The sequence below is a fragment of the Hemitrygon akajei genome, chromosome 7 (assembly GCF_048418815.1).
Source record: "Hemitrygon akajei chromosome 7, sHemAka1.3, whole genome shotgun sequence".
NCBI classification, from domain to species: Eukaryota; Metazoa; Chordata; class Chondrichthyes; order Myliobatiformes; family Dasyatidae; genus Hemitrygon; species Hemitrygon akajei.
The window spans coordinates 46,318,023-46,335,594 of NC_133130.1; the positions used below are offsets into that span (position 1 = coordinate 46,318,023).

At 41.4% G+C, this 17,572-nt stretch overlaps 1 protein-coding gene across 3 annotated transcripts in view; it reads left to right on the top strand.

The window, feature by feature from the left end:
• Positions 1 to 8,581: 8,581 nt before the first annotated feature.
• The window catches only part of hhat (hedgehog acyltransferase), a 252,183-nt gene continuing 243,192 nt past the window's right edge, over positions 8,582 to 17,572 (top strand). For all 3 annotated transcript variants that reach the window (XR_012099591.1, XM_073050747.1, XM_073050748.1), the window contains exon 1: positions 8,582 to 9,080. Coding sequence is in view for 2 of the 3 variants with exons in the window: in XM_073050747.1 (XP_072906848.1) it covers positions 8,951 to 9,080 (130 nt within the window). In the remaining variant the exon portion in view is untranslated. The remainder of the gene's footprint in view (positions 9,081 to 17,572) is intronic.

Consider the following 17,572-nt stretch of genomic DNA (forward strand, 5'->3'; position numbering starts at 1 on the left):
ATGCAAGGACTTTGTTTCATAGGTTTTTCTATTGGAAGAGTCTAACTTTAGTTGTGATTGTAAATTTAAGTCTCCCCCACATATCAAGAGACCTTCTGTTTCCGTTACCATAATATTAGTTATTTTCTGGAAGAAACTAATATCACTTCCTGGGGGTGCGTATATATTCAATAGAGTAACTGAATTTCCGTCTATATTCCCCCTTACCAGAATATATCTGCCCTCCTTATCTCCCATTTCGAATACTTTTTCAAAATTTATTGACACTTTTGAAATTAGTCAGACCTTATGGCTCTTCTGGAGGGGGTGAGGTCTGTCTTCTGAAAACTCACAGTCTCTTCCTGATATTCTCCTCTCGCCCTCATCCCATCCCCTGCTTTCTCGATTCTCTCACTATTTCCCAAGCTGCTCAGCCATGCTTTCCCTCGGTTTGATCACACTGACAGGCAACCCTCTGTCTATCATGTCTGCAGTCATCTCTTTCACTGTCTGATACAGCTGCATCCCGTCTTCATAAAACATTCACGGTTTAGCAGGGTATGGAATCTGGAAACAAATCTTTTTTTGCTTTAATACTCACTTCCCTTCAGAATATTCCTTATGTTTCTGCAAGACCGCTGGGGGGGGGGGTAATCTTGATCAAAATATATTAATTTCCCATTCAAAAATACCACCTTCTTTCCCCAGGCCTTGCGCAGAATCTCTGCTTTGGTTTTGTACTGAAGGAATCTGATTACTATTGACCGTGTCTCCAGAAGGGCTCGGGACGAGTGCACGGTGTGCTTGCTCAATGTCAATTTACGTAGTCGGGAGAATCTCCAGCGTGTCCTATAGTAACTTTTCTACAAACTCCACCATAGATAACCCCTCCGCTCCTTCGGGAACATTATATATCCTGATATTCTTCTGTCGTGACCTTCATTCTTGGTCGAGTAGTTAATTTTCTTGTTGATTCAACACTTTTATCATCTTTCTTAGCATCTGTTCCATGTTTTGAATGCGATCTTCCACCTTTTCAATTCGTGTCTCTGCCACCACTATTTTTTGATTAATGTTGGTGAGCTCTGACTTGATATAATTTAATTGCTGTTTTATTTCTTTTTGGAATACCCATACCTCTTCCAGAACTTTTACTAAATTTGCTGCTTCGCCTGAATGAGGCCCAGCGTTAGCCTCACTACCACGTGCTTGTGTAAGAGAGACACTCATTGCACACCCCCTTGTCCACAGGCTCGGCAGTGATGTTTTTTTTTAATCTCCATTCCTTTTCCCCATTCTTGTCCCCCTTACCAGTTCAGATATTTTCAAGAGATCTTGTATTTTCTGGATTAACAAGGCAAAATGAGCGTTTTTCCAGAGGAGCTGTTATTTTAGGCTGCCATTCTGGACGATGACGTCACCAGAACCTGTTTAGTGTAATTCTAAGTTGCTCTGAGTAGACGGACTGTTCTTTTGACTATCTGTAGATTCTGTGTTGTTGCAAATACCATAATGCTGTGATGAAAGAAAATGTTGGAAACCTGAAATAAAAATAGAAATATTTGAAAAGTCAGGCAACACTTGTGTCTTTGAGCGGAAATATTGACTCTTGTTTTACTTTCCAAAGATGTTGTCTGAGCTTTTCCTACATTTTGTGTATCTGTTGTCATGGTGATAGTTATAAAGCATGGGAACAGGCCCTTCAGCCTAACTCATCTAGGACAAGCAGGATATCTATCTGAACTAGTCCCATCTGCCTGCCTTTTCCCTATATCCTTCTATGTTTTCCCATACATGTATTTCCTTACGTCTTCTAAACATTATAACTGTATACATCTCTAAAGCTTCATCTGGCATCTTGTTCCATCTACCCTCCACTCTGTGTGAAAAAGTTTCCCTTCATCTCCTTTTCAAATTTTTACCCTCACCTTATATCTACAGTATATCCTCTAATTTTAGTCTTTCCAACCGTGAGAGAAAGACTGAATATCCAACTTATCTCAACCTATCTATTCCTCTTTTGATTCTATATCCATACATGAGGTCACTCAACAACCTCCACGGGAAAAAAAATCCAACAGCTTATTGGACCTCACCTTAAGTTCTCCCAGTTCTGGTAACATCCTTGTGAATTCTTTCTGTCCCCTAATGATATACCTTCCATAGCTGGGTAACTGGAACTGCGCACAGTACTGTGTGTGTTCTCATCAACAACTTGTCCAGTTCTAATTTGACATCCCAAACATAAGATAATCTGTGAATACTGGAAATCTTGAGCAATGTACACAAAATATTGGAGGAACTCAACAAGTCAGGCAGCATCTATGGAGGGGAATAAACGTTTTGAGCCAAAACCCTTCATCAGTGTCTTCGTCCAAACTCTCGTATTCAGAGCCTTGACTAACGAATATAAGCATGTTTCTCCACTTTTAGGGAACTAGGTATCAGTACTTCTTGGTCTCAATTTTCTACCACACTCTCCGGCATCCTACCATCTACACTGTAAGTTCTGCCCTGGCTTAACTGATCAAAATGTAACACATTGCTCTTGTCCAAGTTACATTTCAATTGCCATCTCTTGGCCTGATTCCCCAGTTCAAAGTGATCCTGTTATAATCTTGGATATCCTTCCTCACTGTTCTCACCACCAGCAGTTTTGGTGTAATCTGCAAACTTGCTAAGCTTGCTAAAATATTGTCATTAAAATCAAGAATATGGATGACAAACAACAATGGACACTAATAGTCTCAGGTCTCCAATCTGATTAATAACAATCCTCTACTTCTACCTTCTTGACTCCTCAATGAAACCATTTTTGGATCCATCGGGATAGTTCACCCTGAATCCCTTGTGATTTAACATTCCAAACTAGCCTACCTTGAGGGACCTTGTCAAAAGCCTTGCTAACATCTGTGTAGACAATGGCTAATCCCACCTATCGCGCCCGTCCTGGTCAATCTTCCTTGTCACATTTTCAAAAACTCATATTCATAAGATACAATTTTCCACATACAGAGCTATGTTGACTGTTCCTAATCAGTCTTTGTCTTTCCAAATGCTGGTAGATCCTGTCCACCTGAACCTCCTCCAGTAATTTTCCCTCTACTGGCCCATGGATCCATGGTTCCTCCCTGTAGCCCTTCTTAAACAAGAACACAATGGTAGTGACCCTACGGTTCTCCAGTACCTCACCCATGGCTAAAGATGTTGCAAATAACTCTATCTGGACCCGTACAATTTCTTCCCCATCTCCCTACAATACGTTAGACTACACTTGATCGGGCACTAGGATTTATCGCATTAACTTACCCTGACACCATCAGCACCTTTTCAATTGTAAAGTGGATTTGTTCAAATCCAACCGCTTTGGGCTGTTGCTGATATTCTGGGTACAATATAAGTGGGAATTGTTTTGGTTGCAATATTCTCTGTAAACTCCAGAGACTGTTACATGTGAAAATCCCAGGAGATCAGCAGTTTCTGAGATACTCAAACCACCCCGTCTGGCACCAACAATTCTAATGTTTGGTCTGAACAACAGCTGAAACTTTTGATCACGTGTATGCTTTATGCATTGAGTTGCTGCCACATGATTGGCTGATTAGATATTTGCATTAATGAGCAGGTGTACAAGTGTACCTAATAAGTGGGCCTCTGAGTGTATATAGTATCCTGTGGCAAACCAGTCTAAGACCCAGCAACAGTTTTGTTATGCACGCTGATGATTGCCAGCTCTTCCTCATCACCGCCCCACTTGACCATTTCTCTGCTTTTAAGTCTGTCATGCAGTACTATATGAGCAGAGATTTCTCCAACTACGTATTATTTTGACTTGCTATTGGTCATAAACTCTCCAGATGAATAGTTATACACCTACCCATTGCAGATTCGTTGTTGACATCTTGGGCTTGTACACTAGTTTTGAACCTCAGTGGGAAGGCCTTGTGCTGGAGGAGATGCCATGTCATGATGTCACATTGGGGAGATAGGATAAACTTTGTGAGTGAACACTGTGAAGAATTAACAGTCCCAATCTCCTGCCATCATTTTCAAAGTAATCTGTAATTTCTTTCTGCCTGACAACCTTTAGACATTTCCATGGCTCTGCTAATTCTGACTCCTGGCTTCTCTCTGAGTTTTAATTGCCCTGCTATAGATGGCCACAACCTCAGCTGGCAGCACTCAAAGCTCTGAAGTTTCTGCTTAATCTTCTCTTCTTCATTACCTCTGTTTTAATCTCTCAGCATCATCTTTGACCAAGCTTCACACGTCATTAAGCCATCCTGTTTTGTGTGAATCTCTGCCTTGGGCTGTTTTGCTGTTAATGGTAATGTAATTTTTAGTTGTACTGTAGTTTGCTTTAGGAATAACCAACCACCTTTGAGACAATGGGAATGCCCTGGCAGCATCGGAAATATTCTGGTCTTTGGGGCCACCTGCTGGTCAATTGCTGAAAGTGAATCAACTTGTCAAAAATATTTACAGTAGTATGAAAAGTAATGGGCCAGAACAAGCTGCCAGCATGTGCCTGCCATTAACATGTGTGTTAAGTACAGACTTGCCTCGTGATTTTATTAACACTAGCAGGGTTACTACTCAGAATAGACATTGCAGGGTTTTGCACAACATTAAAATGAAGATGTGATGTGCCAGCCTAGTGATGTTGCAGTACTATGATGCAGCACAGTGAAGAAAAACAGCAAGCAATAGAAAGAACTAAACAATCTCACAACCAATAGATCAGATAGAAGTTAACAAGTTTCACGACATATGCCAATGATATTAATTCTGATTCTGATCCTTAGTCCTACCACATCTAACTGTAAATGATGTTGGAAAATTTAAACAGCTAACAGACAAAGAGGCTCCAATAAAATCCCCTTTCTCAGGGATTGTAGAACCATGCATCTGGGTGCTTATGAAAAGGCTGGAGCCATTCAGAATCATTTACAGCCTGGAGAGAGAAGAGATAATCCATCTAGGCTTCCTCCTGCTATCCCACATCACAGAAGCCATTACTTAGCCAATATGATTCACTCCATGTGATATCGAGAAGTGATTGAGATTAGAGATTAAGGCAAACACCACAAGACTGGACCAAATCTCCACATGAGTACTTAAGGCCTGCTTTAGAACTACCTGCACTTGCAGCTAACAAGTTCAGCACAGTTAGAGCATTACCCAATAATGAGGCTATGTCCTAGTTCACAAGAAAAAAGAACAAAACCAATCTGACCAAATACTACTCAATCAATCCACTCTCAGTGATCTACAATGGGCGGAAATCTTTGTCAAGACATTCATTAAGTGGCAATTGTTCACCAATAACTTACTCAGCAATGCCCCATTTCGATTTGCCTTTGAACTCCAGAGTTCAGAAGTGCTGAGCTCAAGGTGAAATGGGAGTCATTGCAGATGATGGGATTAAGGTGGCTTTGTAAAGATGAATTCAGTGGGCATCAAAGAGGAAACATTCCAGTAGTCTGCGTGAGGATCAGTGTAACTCTATTGTTGCTCTGACTGACTTTTTGATCTCTTTCTGCCCTGTTGAGTGCTCCCAAGAAAAGGTTTTAATTGATCACAGTTTCAAAATTGTAAAAAAAATCAATGAAACAATAAAATGTAAGTGATTAATATATCAACATTTAAAATAATTGCATTTTTAAAACATTCAAACTATCTCAACTAATTCAAAACTTCTCAGTTTGTGGACGACTGACTTCCACACCAGATCACTAGGATGGAAGACACTTGTCTGTGAATTTTGACAATGGGGTGGTCTTCGCCTGTCCCTATTACATGGTATGAACAAATGAAGTCCTGGTGCAGAGGCAAGGAGGTCCAGAATAAATGATCACCGGACTTCACTGCCTGCAGTCAGCATGGAGATGTGCATGAACACACATGCAAACGTTGTGCATGTACAAAGTCTCACCATCTCTGTCTGCACAGAGTCAGCATTCACACAAACATGGACATGCATGTATCTGCAAGTTACACACAAAGTTTTTAGGAATACTTTGCCTCTGCATCCTTATTTATTCTGTCCTTTGCAGCAATTCATCTACATTCAAATGAATGGATTTTATGATTTGATCCTAGCAATTTTCCGGTGCGATTTCTAGATTATTGCAACAAATTTATGGACTGCTTTTGGACTCCAAGGGGAACTGAAAGCCACAGTGCGACTGAGAAACCGTGAGGGAAGTTTGGCCAATATGCTTCTGATATCAGTGTCAATACGGAAGTCCACATTTTCTGATGCTTAAGTAGGTGAATAATGGAAATTCTGTGCAGGTTGTGGTTCAGTGGAAAATCACAATATTCCTAAATCTGAAGTGGTGTGTGGGAGTTGGTGAGAATGGTTGATGGAGTCAATTATCTTTTCAACCAGGAAATTAAAATCAAATTTCACTTAACATCTTAAATGTGTTAAAATGCTGAAAAAGATCAGAACGTACAAGAATAATGTTAAAACTGAAGGACCAATAGCACTGGAAAAAATATATACACTGTATACAATTAATATACTTTTTATTATATTCAAAATAGGTTTTGAAATAAGTGTATAAGTAATAATGCATAAAAGTTAGATCTTTCAATTTAATTAAATTATTAGATTGTAAGAGTCACTCCACTCTTTAAGAAAAGAGGAAATCGAAGGACAGAGGCCATTTAGCTCAGAGGTTGGCTAGATGCTTGCTTCCATTATTAAGGATGAGGTTTCAGTGTACTTGGAGACAGATGTCAAAGTTAGCATGGTTTTCTTAAGGGGAAATCTTGCCTGACAAATGTGTTAGAATTTTTTTTTGGTGGTAATAACATACAGGATAGACAAAGATGTTGTTTACTTGGACTTTCAAAAGGGCTTGGACAAAGTGCCGCATATGAGGCAGCTGAACAAGATAAGAGCCCTTGGCGCTACAGAGAAGATACTAGCATGGGTAGAAGACTGGCTGACTGGCAGAAGGCAAAGAGTAGGAATAAAAGGGAGCTTTTCTGCTGGGCTATGTGAATAACTGAGTTCTGCATGGGTCAGTGTTGGGGCCACTTTTCACGTTTTATATTAATGAACTAGATGACAGAATTGATGGCTTTGTGGCCAAGTTTGTGGTTGATATAAAGATAGATGGAAGGGACAGGTGGTGTTGAGGAAACAGGGAGTCTGCAGAGAGACTTGGACAGATGAGAAGAATGGGCAAAGAAGTTCCAGATGGAATACAACGTAGGGGAGTGTATGGTCGTGCACTTTGGTAGAAGGAATACAGGCATAGACCATTTTCTAAACAGAAAATTCAGAAATCAGGTCTGCAGAGAGACCTGGGAGTCCTCATGCAGGATTCCCTAAAGGTTGTAAATTCAATGATAGTATTCATTTTGAGAGGACCAGTATATAAAAGCAAAGATGTAATGCTGAGGCTTTGTAAGGCATCGCTCGTACCACATTTGGAGTATTGTTAGCAGTTTCGGGCATCATATCTAAGAAAGAATGTTCTGGCATTGGATCGAGGTCAGAGAAAGTTTACGAGAATGATTCTTGGCTGCAGTGATAAACATATGAGGAACATTTGATGGCTCTGGGCCTGTACTCTCTGGAGTTTATAAGAATGATGGGGTGGGGGGGGGATGGAATCTCATTGAAACACTGAATTTCAATGAGGCCTATGTTTCAATTGAAAATTTCAATGAATTTTCAAAAGGCCTAGATAGAGTTGATGTGGATAGGATGTATCAAAGAGTTGGAGAGTCTGAGACCAGAGGGCACAGCCTCAGAATGTCCCTTCAGAACAGAAATGATGAGGATTTCTTTAGCCATCATGTGGTGAATATGTAGTATTCATTTCCACAGGTATCTGTGGAGGTCAAAGGTCGATAGGTTCTTGCTTGATAAGGTTGTCAAAGGTTATGGGGAGAAGGTAAGAGACTGGGATTTAGAGGGAAGATAAATCAGCCATAATTATATGGTGGAACAGACTCGATGGGCTGAATGGCCTATTTCTTGTTCAATATCTCATAGTCTTACTTTTTGGGGGTTGGAGGGGATAGTAAAATGTCATTGTAAACTCACCTAATGCACATTTTCAGGATATTTTACAGCAGGAATACAGCATGTGTTTCTAGGGGTTGAAATGGGACAATGTATTAAGGTATGTATAGTGTATTCATTTCTATTGTTCGCACTGCACTTTATTACATAATGCATAGCGGGTTTAGTGCGTGTAACCAACAATGAATCGGCACTCTCCCGAGTTCTTGATTGTTTATTGATTTCTGACAATTACTCTGGAAATTGCTCGGAAAGGAGAAGGTACAAACATCGCACAGCAACTTCTGAATTCCTCGTTTCACTGTGCACATCGCATTGTTACTGCCGTACTGACGCCAAATGCTTAAACTATTCGTAGCAGGCATGTCCGGAAGTTGTGGGCATGTGTGGGTATGAATGAGACGGATCCAGACTTTATACTTCGATTTCTGACAAATAAACTATCCCAGCCCCTTAGATTTGGAATAGAAATTTCTGGCAAAATACAATTACAATAGTCATAAAAGTATTATTTTATAGTGTTCCGGCCCTTTAGTCGTGCCCTATAATCTATAAAGTTGCTAGGTCCCGGCTTGAGGCGTTGGGTCATTAAGTCAATGTTATCAAACGTTCAGATTTCGAACAAATTCGAGTAAAACGACTGAAAGCAGGAGAACTTTCCTGGAACGCACGTCGTTTCCCTCCAGGACCTAATATCGGCTGGAACAGCCAATTTGCAATGGTGCAGCCGTCCTCAGGTTTCGGAAAGAAACATTGTCCTGTTAATGCAACCGCACGGAGGACGGAGCCCGGAGCCGCGGTGAGGCCTGGGCTAGAAGCGGCGCAAGCTGTAGCTGAGGCCGGGCTCCGGGGGTCACCTTTAACTCCCGTGTGCGTTGGCGTGTTCTGCAGCTGCTTCCCGGCGTGAGCGTCGTCCCCAGAAAGATGTGCCACAGCGGAGCCGCTGGGCGATTGCAGAGCGCACCGCTGCCGACCCATGAACTCGCCTTCTACCTTGCCATCACTGTTGGATTCCACCTGTACTCATTCTACGAGGTGTTCGAAGTCTCCAGAAGTAAGGGCACTTCATTTTTCTGTAGGGGGAAATGCCAGAACGCTCCCTGTTATAATAGCTCCCTATGCTACATTAAAGTTGCAGAAGTTGTACCTTCTTTGTAACAACACACACAAAATGCTGGTGGAACACAGCAGGCCAGGCAGCATCTACCTTCTTTGTAATATGGGTTACGTTTTGCCTAAGTACTCTATCTGTTACTATCAGAACACTAGAGTAGAGAGGAAAGATTGAATTAAAGGCTCGGGAATTTGAAATAACAGAAAATGGAGTATGTACACAAACTGTCAAATTCTGTAAGAAGTAACTTGGGAGGGTACTCACCGGAATGTTTCCTCTTTGCCTGCTGACTCGTGTTCCGACAGCAGAATCAGATTTAATATCACCGGCATGTGTTGTGGAATTTGTGGCAGCAGTACCTTGCTGTACACAATAATACAAACTGTGAATTACTCTCTCTGTATAAAATATATTTAAAAGAGTAATGAGGGAGTGTTCATGGGTTCAGTGTCCATTCAGAAATCGGATGGCAGAGGGGAAGAAGCTGTTCCTGAATCGCTGAGTGTGTGCCTTCAGGCTCCTGTACCGCCTCCCTGATGGTAGCAATGGGAAGAGCGTATGTCCTAGGTGATGGATACCTCCTTTGAGCCACAGCTCTCTGAGGATGTCCTTGATGCTGGGGATGCCAGTGCTCATGATGGAGCTGACTGAGTTTACTGTTTTCTGTTCCTTATTTTGATCCAGCTCAGTGTTGATGCAGCCAGTTCGGATGCTCTCCAGGGTACATCTGTAGAAATTTACAAGCATCTTTGGTGACATATATAGCCACTGTTGTGCCTTCTTTTGAATCCTTTAATCAACTCATTTCTCAATTATATCTCCCCTTTATGCATAAAAGGGAAGTGTAGGTTCATTTTGCTTCTTTATTTAGTAATTTTTGTTTCAGTGGTATAAAAGCAAAGTTGTTAGTGTTTAGTTGTGTCTTAAGTTTAATCAAAGTGTCTTCAAAAACATACAGAGTCTTCCCAAACCAGAAGCTCTGGATGTATCGGGATTTAAGCAGTCTGCTGAAGGCTAGATCTGTGGTGTTGAATCCAGAACCCTGCCAGAAGTTCAGATAGGCCATCATTAAAGCGAAAAGACGATCCTCTGTGAAGTTTGAGATACAATCGGATGTTGTGCCAGGGTTTGTACGTTACTTCCTCCAAGGCAAACTCTGACTGCATAAATGGCAGTGAAGCTTCATTCCCTGATGAGCTCAATGCTTTTTATGCTCACTTTGAAAGGGAGAATAACACTGCACCTGTGTGAATCCCCACAGCCTCTGGCAAACTTGTGATCTCTATCTTGGAAGCTGACAATAGACCATCTTTCAAGAGGGTTAACCTTTGCAAGTTGTCTGGCCCCAATGGTGTACCTGCCAGTGTACTGAAAATCTGTGCTGCTCAACTAGCTGGAGTGTTCAAAGACACCTTTGACCTCTCACTGTTCCAAGCTGCTTCAAAAGGGCATCGATCATACCTGTACCCAGGAAGAACAGGGTGAGCTGCCTCAAGAACTATCATCAGGTAGCACTCACTTATACTGTGAGTACGTGCATCGAGAGGTTGGTCTTGCCTAGAATTAACTCCTGCCTGAGCAAGAATCTGGATCTGCTGCAGTTTGCCTGCCCTGATAACAGGTCTACAGTGGATGCAAACTCACTGGCTTTCCACTTGACTCTGGAGCATCCAGACAGCAGCAAAACATGCATCAGGCTGCAGTTTATTGATTACATCTGGGTGTATAAACACACAGTATTAATCAACAAGCTTCTAAACCAGGGCCTCTACACTGCCCTCTGCAACTGGATCTTTGACTTCCTTATTGGAGACAACAGTCAATACGGATTATTGATAATATCTCCTCCTCGTTGACTCTATGGGTACACTTCAGGAATGTGTGCTTAACCTACTGCTGTATTCCCTCTATACTCATGACTGTGTCGCTAGGTTTTGCTCAAACACCAACTATGAATTTGCTGATAACACCACTATTGTTGGCAGAATCTCGGGTGGTTTTGGAGTGAGATTGTTTGGTTGAGTGGTGTTGCAACAACAACCTCACACTCAACGTCAGCAGGACCTAGGAACTAATTGTGGACTTCAGGAGGGAGAAGTTGAGAGAACGCACGTCAGTCCTTATTCAGGGCTCAGCAGTGAGCAGCGTTAAGTTCTTGGATGTGTCAACATCTCAGAGGATCTGTTCTGGCCCAACACGTTGATGTACTCATGAAGAAGATACTCCAGTGACTATATTCTTCAAGAGTTTGAGGAGATTTGGAATGTCACCAAAGGCTTGTAGCAAATTTCTATAGATGTTCGGTGAAACACATTCTGAGTGGTCTTTTTGCAGCCTGGTATGGAAGCTCCAGTGCACAGGGCTGCAGGAGGATTGTAGACTTGCCCAGTTCCATCACAAGCACAGCTCTTCCTGCCGTTGAGGACACTTTCAAGAGGCAGTGCCTCCAGAAGTTGGCATCCGTCATCAAGGACACTCACCATCTGGGACATGCCCTCTTCACATTACCTAACTTTGGGGAGGAGGTACAGGAGGCTGAAGTTCAAGTTTAATTACCATTCAGCCATGCGTGAATACAGCCAAACAAACCCTTGTTCTTCTGGGGCCAAGGTGCAAAACACTGTACCAACAGCCATACACTGTACAAGACACAGGTCGCACACATATCACACATAAAAAGGCAAGTAAACATACAGTCGGGCAGAAACTTAGCCCAAATCCCTGAGTGGCATGTCCTGTAAATTGATGGTGCATGGGTGTAATTGGCAAGAACAAGCAGTTCTCAGCAGTCTGCAGATGAACATATGCATGCATGCATGCATGCATGCAATCCAGCTTGTCATTCCACCGATCGAACATTGGAGGGCAGCACTGAAGGGAGAGGCCAGCACCCAACCCAGCATGGATGCCACGCTACACCACCTTTGCCATCTCCTCTCCTGGGCTGCTGCAGCAGGCGAGCCCGTGACTTGATGCCTGGGCCTCACTACAACCAAGTCCACGCAGCTCGCCCTCCTTCTGTCTCACCAATAAACAAGGGAAATGGACTTGCAGCATTTTACATTATCAATGTTCTGCAGGATCTTGCGATCGCAAGAGAAACGTCCAAGACAATCATTCACTGTTAGACTGCACGCTGCCTTTGTGCATCGACTTTGATGCCTTCCTGCAACAAGCAGTAACGTGGTCCATATCAAGTTCAGCTCCATGAGCAGCTCGCTGATGAAGTTGACTTGCAGTACAGGCAGTCCCTGGGTTACAAACGAGATCTGTTCCTAAGTCTGTCTTTAAGTCAAATTTGTAGGTAAGTCAGAACAGGTACATACAGTTCTTATTTAGAGTCAGTTAGTCAAATGTTTGTCTTAAGATATAGTATATATTTTACCTTTCTATGCAGAGCTTTTCCTTTCCTCATCATAAATGGCTTTGTAGCAGCTGAGGCCCTTGGTAACTGTATGGTAAACTTCGGTGAACCTCTCTGTATTAGGGTCTTGCTCCTCTAACTTTGCCATCCCTGCACCAATGAGACGAAAGGCTTTAGCTAACTCTTTCATCAAAAACTTTTTCGGTTCTGGAGTTTTTAGGTCCCAATCTTCTTCCTCAAATGCTATCATCACTTTATCCTTTAAAATTGTTCCGATCGTTGACCGACTGTAGCCTAACGCTTTTCCAGTGACTGATGGCGTTTCACCTCTTTCCAATCGCTTTAATATTTCCACTTTTATTTTCAATTGTCGACGTTTTTCTTTGATGCATCACCAGCACTTGCATCGGATTTATGCTTTGGAAGCATGGTTACAAGGGTAAATAAGAGAAAAATTTAAGCCAAATACAAAGTTACACACTCAACACAGTGTTAACGGCAGCATGATCTGACTTAAAATGGCGGACAGCGTTCTTCCTTGAGCTGACGAACTGCTGAAGCCGCACAATGTTTTCATGAGCGTCACAAAGTAGTGTGTGCATTCGTTACTACGAACCATTGTATTTAACTCTAATTTTTAATGTAATAGGCTCTTTGGCAGTCCATTCGTGAGTACGAGTTGTCCGTAAGTCGGACGTTCGTAACCCGGGGACTACCTGTATCTGAACGTCCAGCATTGTCTTACAATCATAAAAAAGATGTTTAAGAGCCACACTCAAAGTTTCAAGAACAGCTTCTTCCCCTCTGCCCCCAGTTTTCAGAAAGGTGCATGAACACTACCACTTTATTCATCATTTGCTTTATTTATTTGTTTATTTTTTAATTTATAGTAATTTGTCTGTCTTGCTGCTGCGAATCGATAAATTTCACAACAAATGACCGTGATAATAAACCTGATTCTGATCATGATAAATTATACAGTTGTTATTATGCAAAGTTGAATTTATAGATCTGACATTAGTACTACTCCCATTGGAAAGGAGACAAATCTCAAGTTTGTATATAGTATATATACTTTGTGCATTAATGACAAGTTGTGTGGAGTAATTCTGAAATATGTCACTAGAGGGCAGATCTTGACTGCACTATACTAAAATTTTATTGCCAATTGCACTGATTTAACTTTTTGTCTTAATTGGCTGGATTAATGTTTGTCAGTGTTGTTTCAGGATTTCTCAGATCTATTTCCTATATTTATGTTTAAAAGGAACCCTTTTAATCAGTGGACCAGTTTCTATTTATTCTGCATTCAAGGTGTTTCTTTTTCTTGCTGCTCCCTCAACCACTTCCCCTGCCATTCCTGGTTAAAAGACAGATTTAATACTGCATTGCATTTCTTTGTTGAGGCATAGCTAGAGGCAGCACTCATGGTTATCACAGTGCCACAGACTTAAAATATTTTGTTTTTTTATCAATTATTTATTTAGTTATTAGAGAGAAAATACAACCGAGATATCATTGTGTACATTTAAGGCTGTTCCTGGGGAACAAATGGGTGGTTTAATGTTAAATGCATGCTGAGTAAATTATTACTCTCATTTGTTCCAGCTATCTGGACGTATTGATCTACTTTCCTCAGGTTGGCCAGTGTTTTAAATCAATCAGGAGGTTTCTTGGAAGGGGGCCAGTCCATTCCCTCCATTGCAGCCATACTGATGGATTGTTTGCATTACACTTGGCATCTATATGTGTTGGACAAATGCCAATTGAACCATCAATTACTAACTTCGATATGTATTTTTAAGAAATACCTGTACTGCAGAGCTATGTTTGTCTCTCTCCCTCTTGTGCTGTTGTGTGTAAGAATGGACACAGCATGCATTTCTGAGGAAATCTGCAGATGCTGGAAATTCAAGCAACAACACACACAAAATGCTGGTGGAATGCGGCATGCATTTACTGGTTTCAGTGAAGAAAGTAAGCAAAGTTCTTTTTGGTGACTTAATTGTGTTAGCACTGCGATCCTGCAGAAAAGATGCTAAATCAGAATAAAGCTGGAAAATGGCAATTTGTTTGTTGTTATCCTGTATAATAGGCTGCAAGACTGATTAAGCAGACAAATAGTGGATGAACATTTAATTTAGAGAACTGTGAAAATATATGCTCCCTCTGAGGTGTCAGGGAAGGCAATGTTGTCCAAATTACTCTCTTCTAAAGGGTTTGCAGGAAGTCATGGACCTGGATGCAGAAGCAAATGGAAGCAGTATTTGGCTAGCAGGCCCCACAACCCTTCAATATGATCAGAGCTGACCTATACAGGCCTTAATTCCCATTTTAGTTCCCTATGACTCTATGTCCTTGATCTTTCAAATGTTTACCTATCTCCACCTCAAATATATCTCATGATCTGGCCCCCACCTTCCTTGGTACAGAGAATTCCACAGATCTGCTACACTCTGAGAGACACTTGAATTGGCAAGGCATAGAAGGATATGGAGTAGGTTAAAAGATCAGCACAACATAGTGGGCCGAAGGGCCTGTGCAGTGCTGTGACATCCTGTGTTCTTTCTAATGTGGGTAAGTTACTGGAGAATATTCTGAGGAACATAATAATAAATCACTTGGAAAGATAGGAGATGGTTAGGAACAGTCAGCATGGCTCATCAATATGATCAAGCTTTTTGAAGAAATAACCAAAAAGGTCAATGAGGAAAGGACAGTGTACATAGAATGTTGCTTGAATTTCCAGCATCTGCAGATTTCCTCGTGTGTACATAGTATGTGTACATTTTTGTAAGGCCTTTGATAAGGAGACACACAAAACTGCAGATGATGGAATCTGGAGCAACAGTTTTGCATGGCAAGCTCAATGGAAAGTTAGATTGCACGTAATCCAGGGAAAGCCATCAAATTGGATACACAATCGGCTTGATGGTAGAAAGCAGAAGGTGGTGGTGAAGGCTGCTTTTTGAACTGGAGGCCTGTTAACTAACGTTATGCCTTGGGTCAGTGCTAGGCCCATTGTTACTTGTCATCTGTATCAATGATTTGGATGAGAATGTACTGAGCATACAGAAATCATGACGATTCTAAAATAGCTTGTGTCGCAAACATTGAGGTTGGTTATCAGGAATTACAATGAGATCTTGATCACAGGGAAAGTGAGCCAAGGAATGGCAAGTGGACAAATCCCGGTAAGACTTTCACAGTGAATGGACAGGCCCTGGAGGGTATTGTAGAACATAGCTGTTATAAAAGCATTATTCCTTTGAAGAGGTGTCACAGCTGAACAGGGTGGTGAGAAGGCTTTTGGCACACCAGCCGTCATAAGTCAGGGAGTGTAGAGAAATGATTGTGATGTATTTGCACTTTAGTAAGACATCTGACAGCATTCCCCATGGTAGGTTCATTCAGAAAGGCACTTGGACAGGAAAAGTTTTGAGGGATATGCATGAAACTCAGGCAGATTGGACTAGCTTAGTTGGGAATCTTGGCTGGTATGGACCAGTTGGGTTGAAAGGCATGACTTTTGTATCTGTGCAGGCAAAAAGATGGTTGATATTTTGGGGTGATACTCTGCGCATTCCTGATGCAAGATTTTGACCTAAAATGTTGACCATCCCTTTGTCCCCACAGATACTACTTCACTCACATTTTTTTTTGTTCTAGATTCCAGCATCTGTAGTCTCTTGTGTCTCCATAGATGTTAATCTAATTGGCCTATAGTTCTCCCTATGCCCTATAATATTAGACTCTCCTAGTCTGGGAAAAGGATTGTGACTATCCACCTGATCATGATTTTATTAACCTCATGAAGATCTCCCCTCAGGCTCCTTGGACCTAGGGAAAACAGTCCCAGCCTGTCTGGTCTTGCCATTCTTCCTTTATTGGGCAAAGGGGTCACATTTGTTAGTTTCAAATCTTCTGTTACCCTGCCAGAATTTAGCAAGTTTGAAAATTTTCTATCAGTTGGTGCACTACCTCCACGGCCACTTCCTTTAAAGTCCTTGGGAGCAGATCACTGTCTTGAGGTGATTTGTCTGCCTTTAGCATTGTGAGTTTCACTGATACTTTATCTAATTGTGAAGCTCCTCCTTGTTATACGAGATTAGCTCACCTGCTTTGTTAAGGGTATTTGCAAAATCCTTGATAGTAAAGACAGATGCAAAAAGTTGATGTAATCTCCCTGTCTGTCTCTGTCTGTCTTTTTCTCTCTTACACACTCTCTCTGTCTTTCTCTCCCTCTCTCTGTCTCCCTCTCCCTCTCTGTCTTACTCTCTCTCACTCTCCCTCTCTATCTCTGTATCACTCTCTCACTCTCTCTCTTACTCTCATATACAAACTGTAGTTTCTTTGCTTCTTTAATTCAACAGCCTTGTTCTCTCAAGGTCCTACATTTCTTAGCCATCATCTTCTTATTTATCTATCCATAGTAATTCTTACTGTTTGTTTTGATGTTACATACAAGCTTTCTCTCAAAATCAATTTTCTGCTTTCATGCAAGCTTTTTAATTTCTTGCTCTGGGAATACTAAATCAAATTAATTTAAAATTATCTTTGACCTTCTTTGTTAACCACAGATTGTGCCTCTTTCTTATAGAATCCCTCTTTCTAAATGGGATAACTTCTTGCTAAGCATGAAGGAACTGCCACTGTTAATCTACTGACCTCTGTCAGCTTATTTTTTCTCAGTTCACTGTAGATAACTTCACCTTCAAACTAATTATTAATTGAGTAAAGCAAGTGGTTTTGGTCGTGTAGTATTCACCCTCAAACTCGATTTTGAATTCTATGATATTGTGGTCACTGGCTCCCGAGGGAGCTTTAACCACAAAATCTCTTATTAATACCTCTCCATTTCTCCTAACCAAGTCTGAAATAGCCTGTTTCTTGGTAGGGTCCTTATCATACCACTCGATAAGAAACAATCTCTGATACTTTCTGCATATTTTTCTTTGATAAAGACAGTGCTAGTTTGGTTTGTCAACACAACGTGTGGGTTCGGATCTCCCATTACAATTGCAGTTCTCTTCAAACATGCTGCCCATGTTTTCCCAGTTATTCTTTT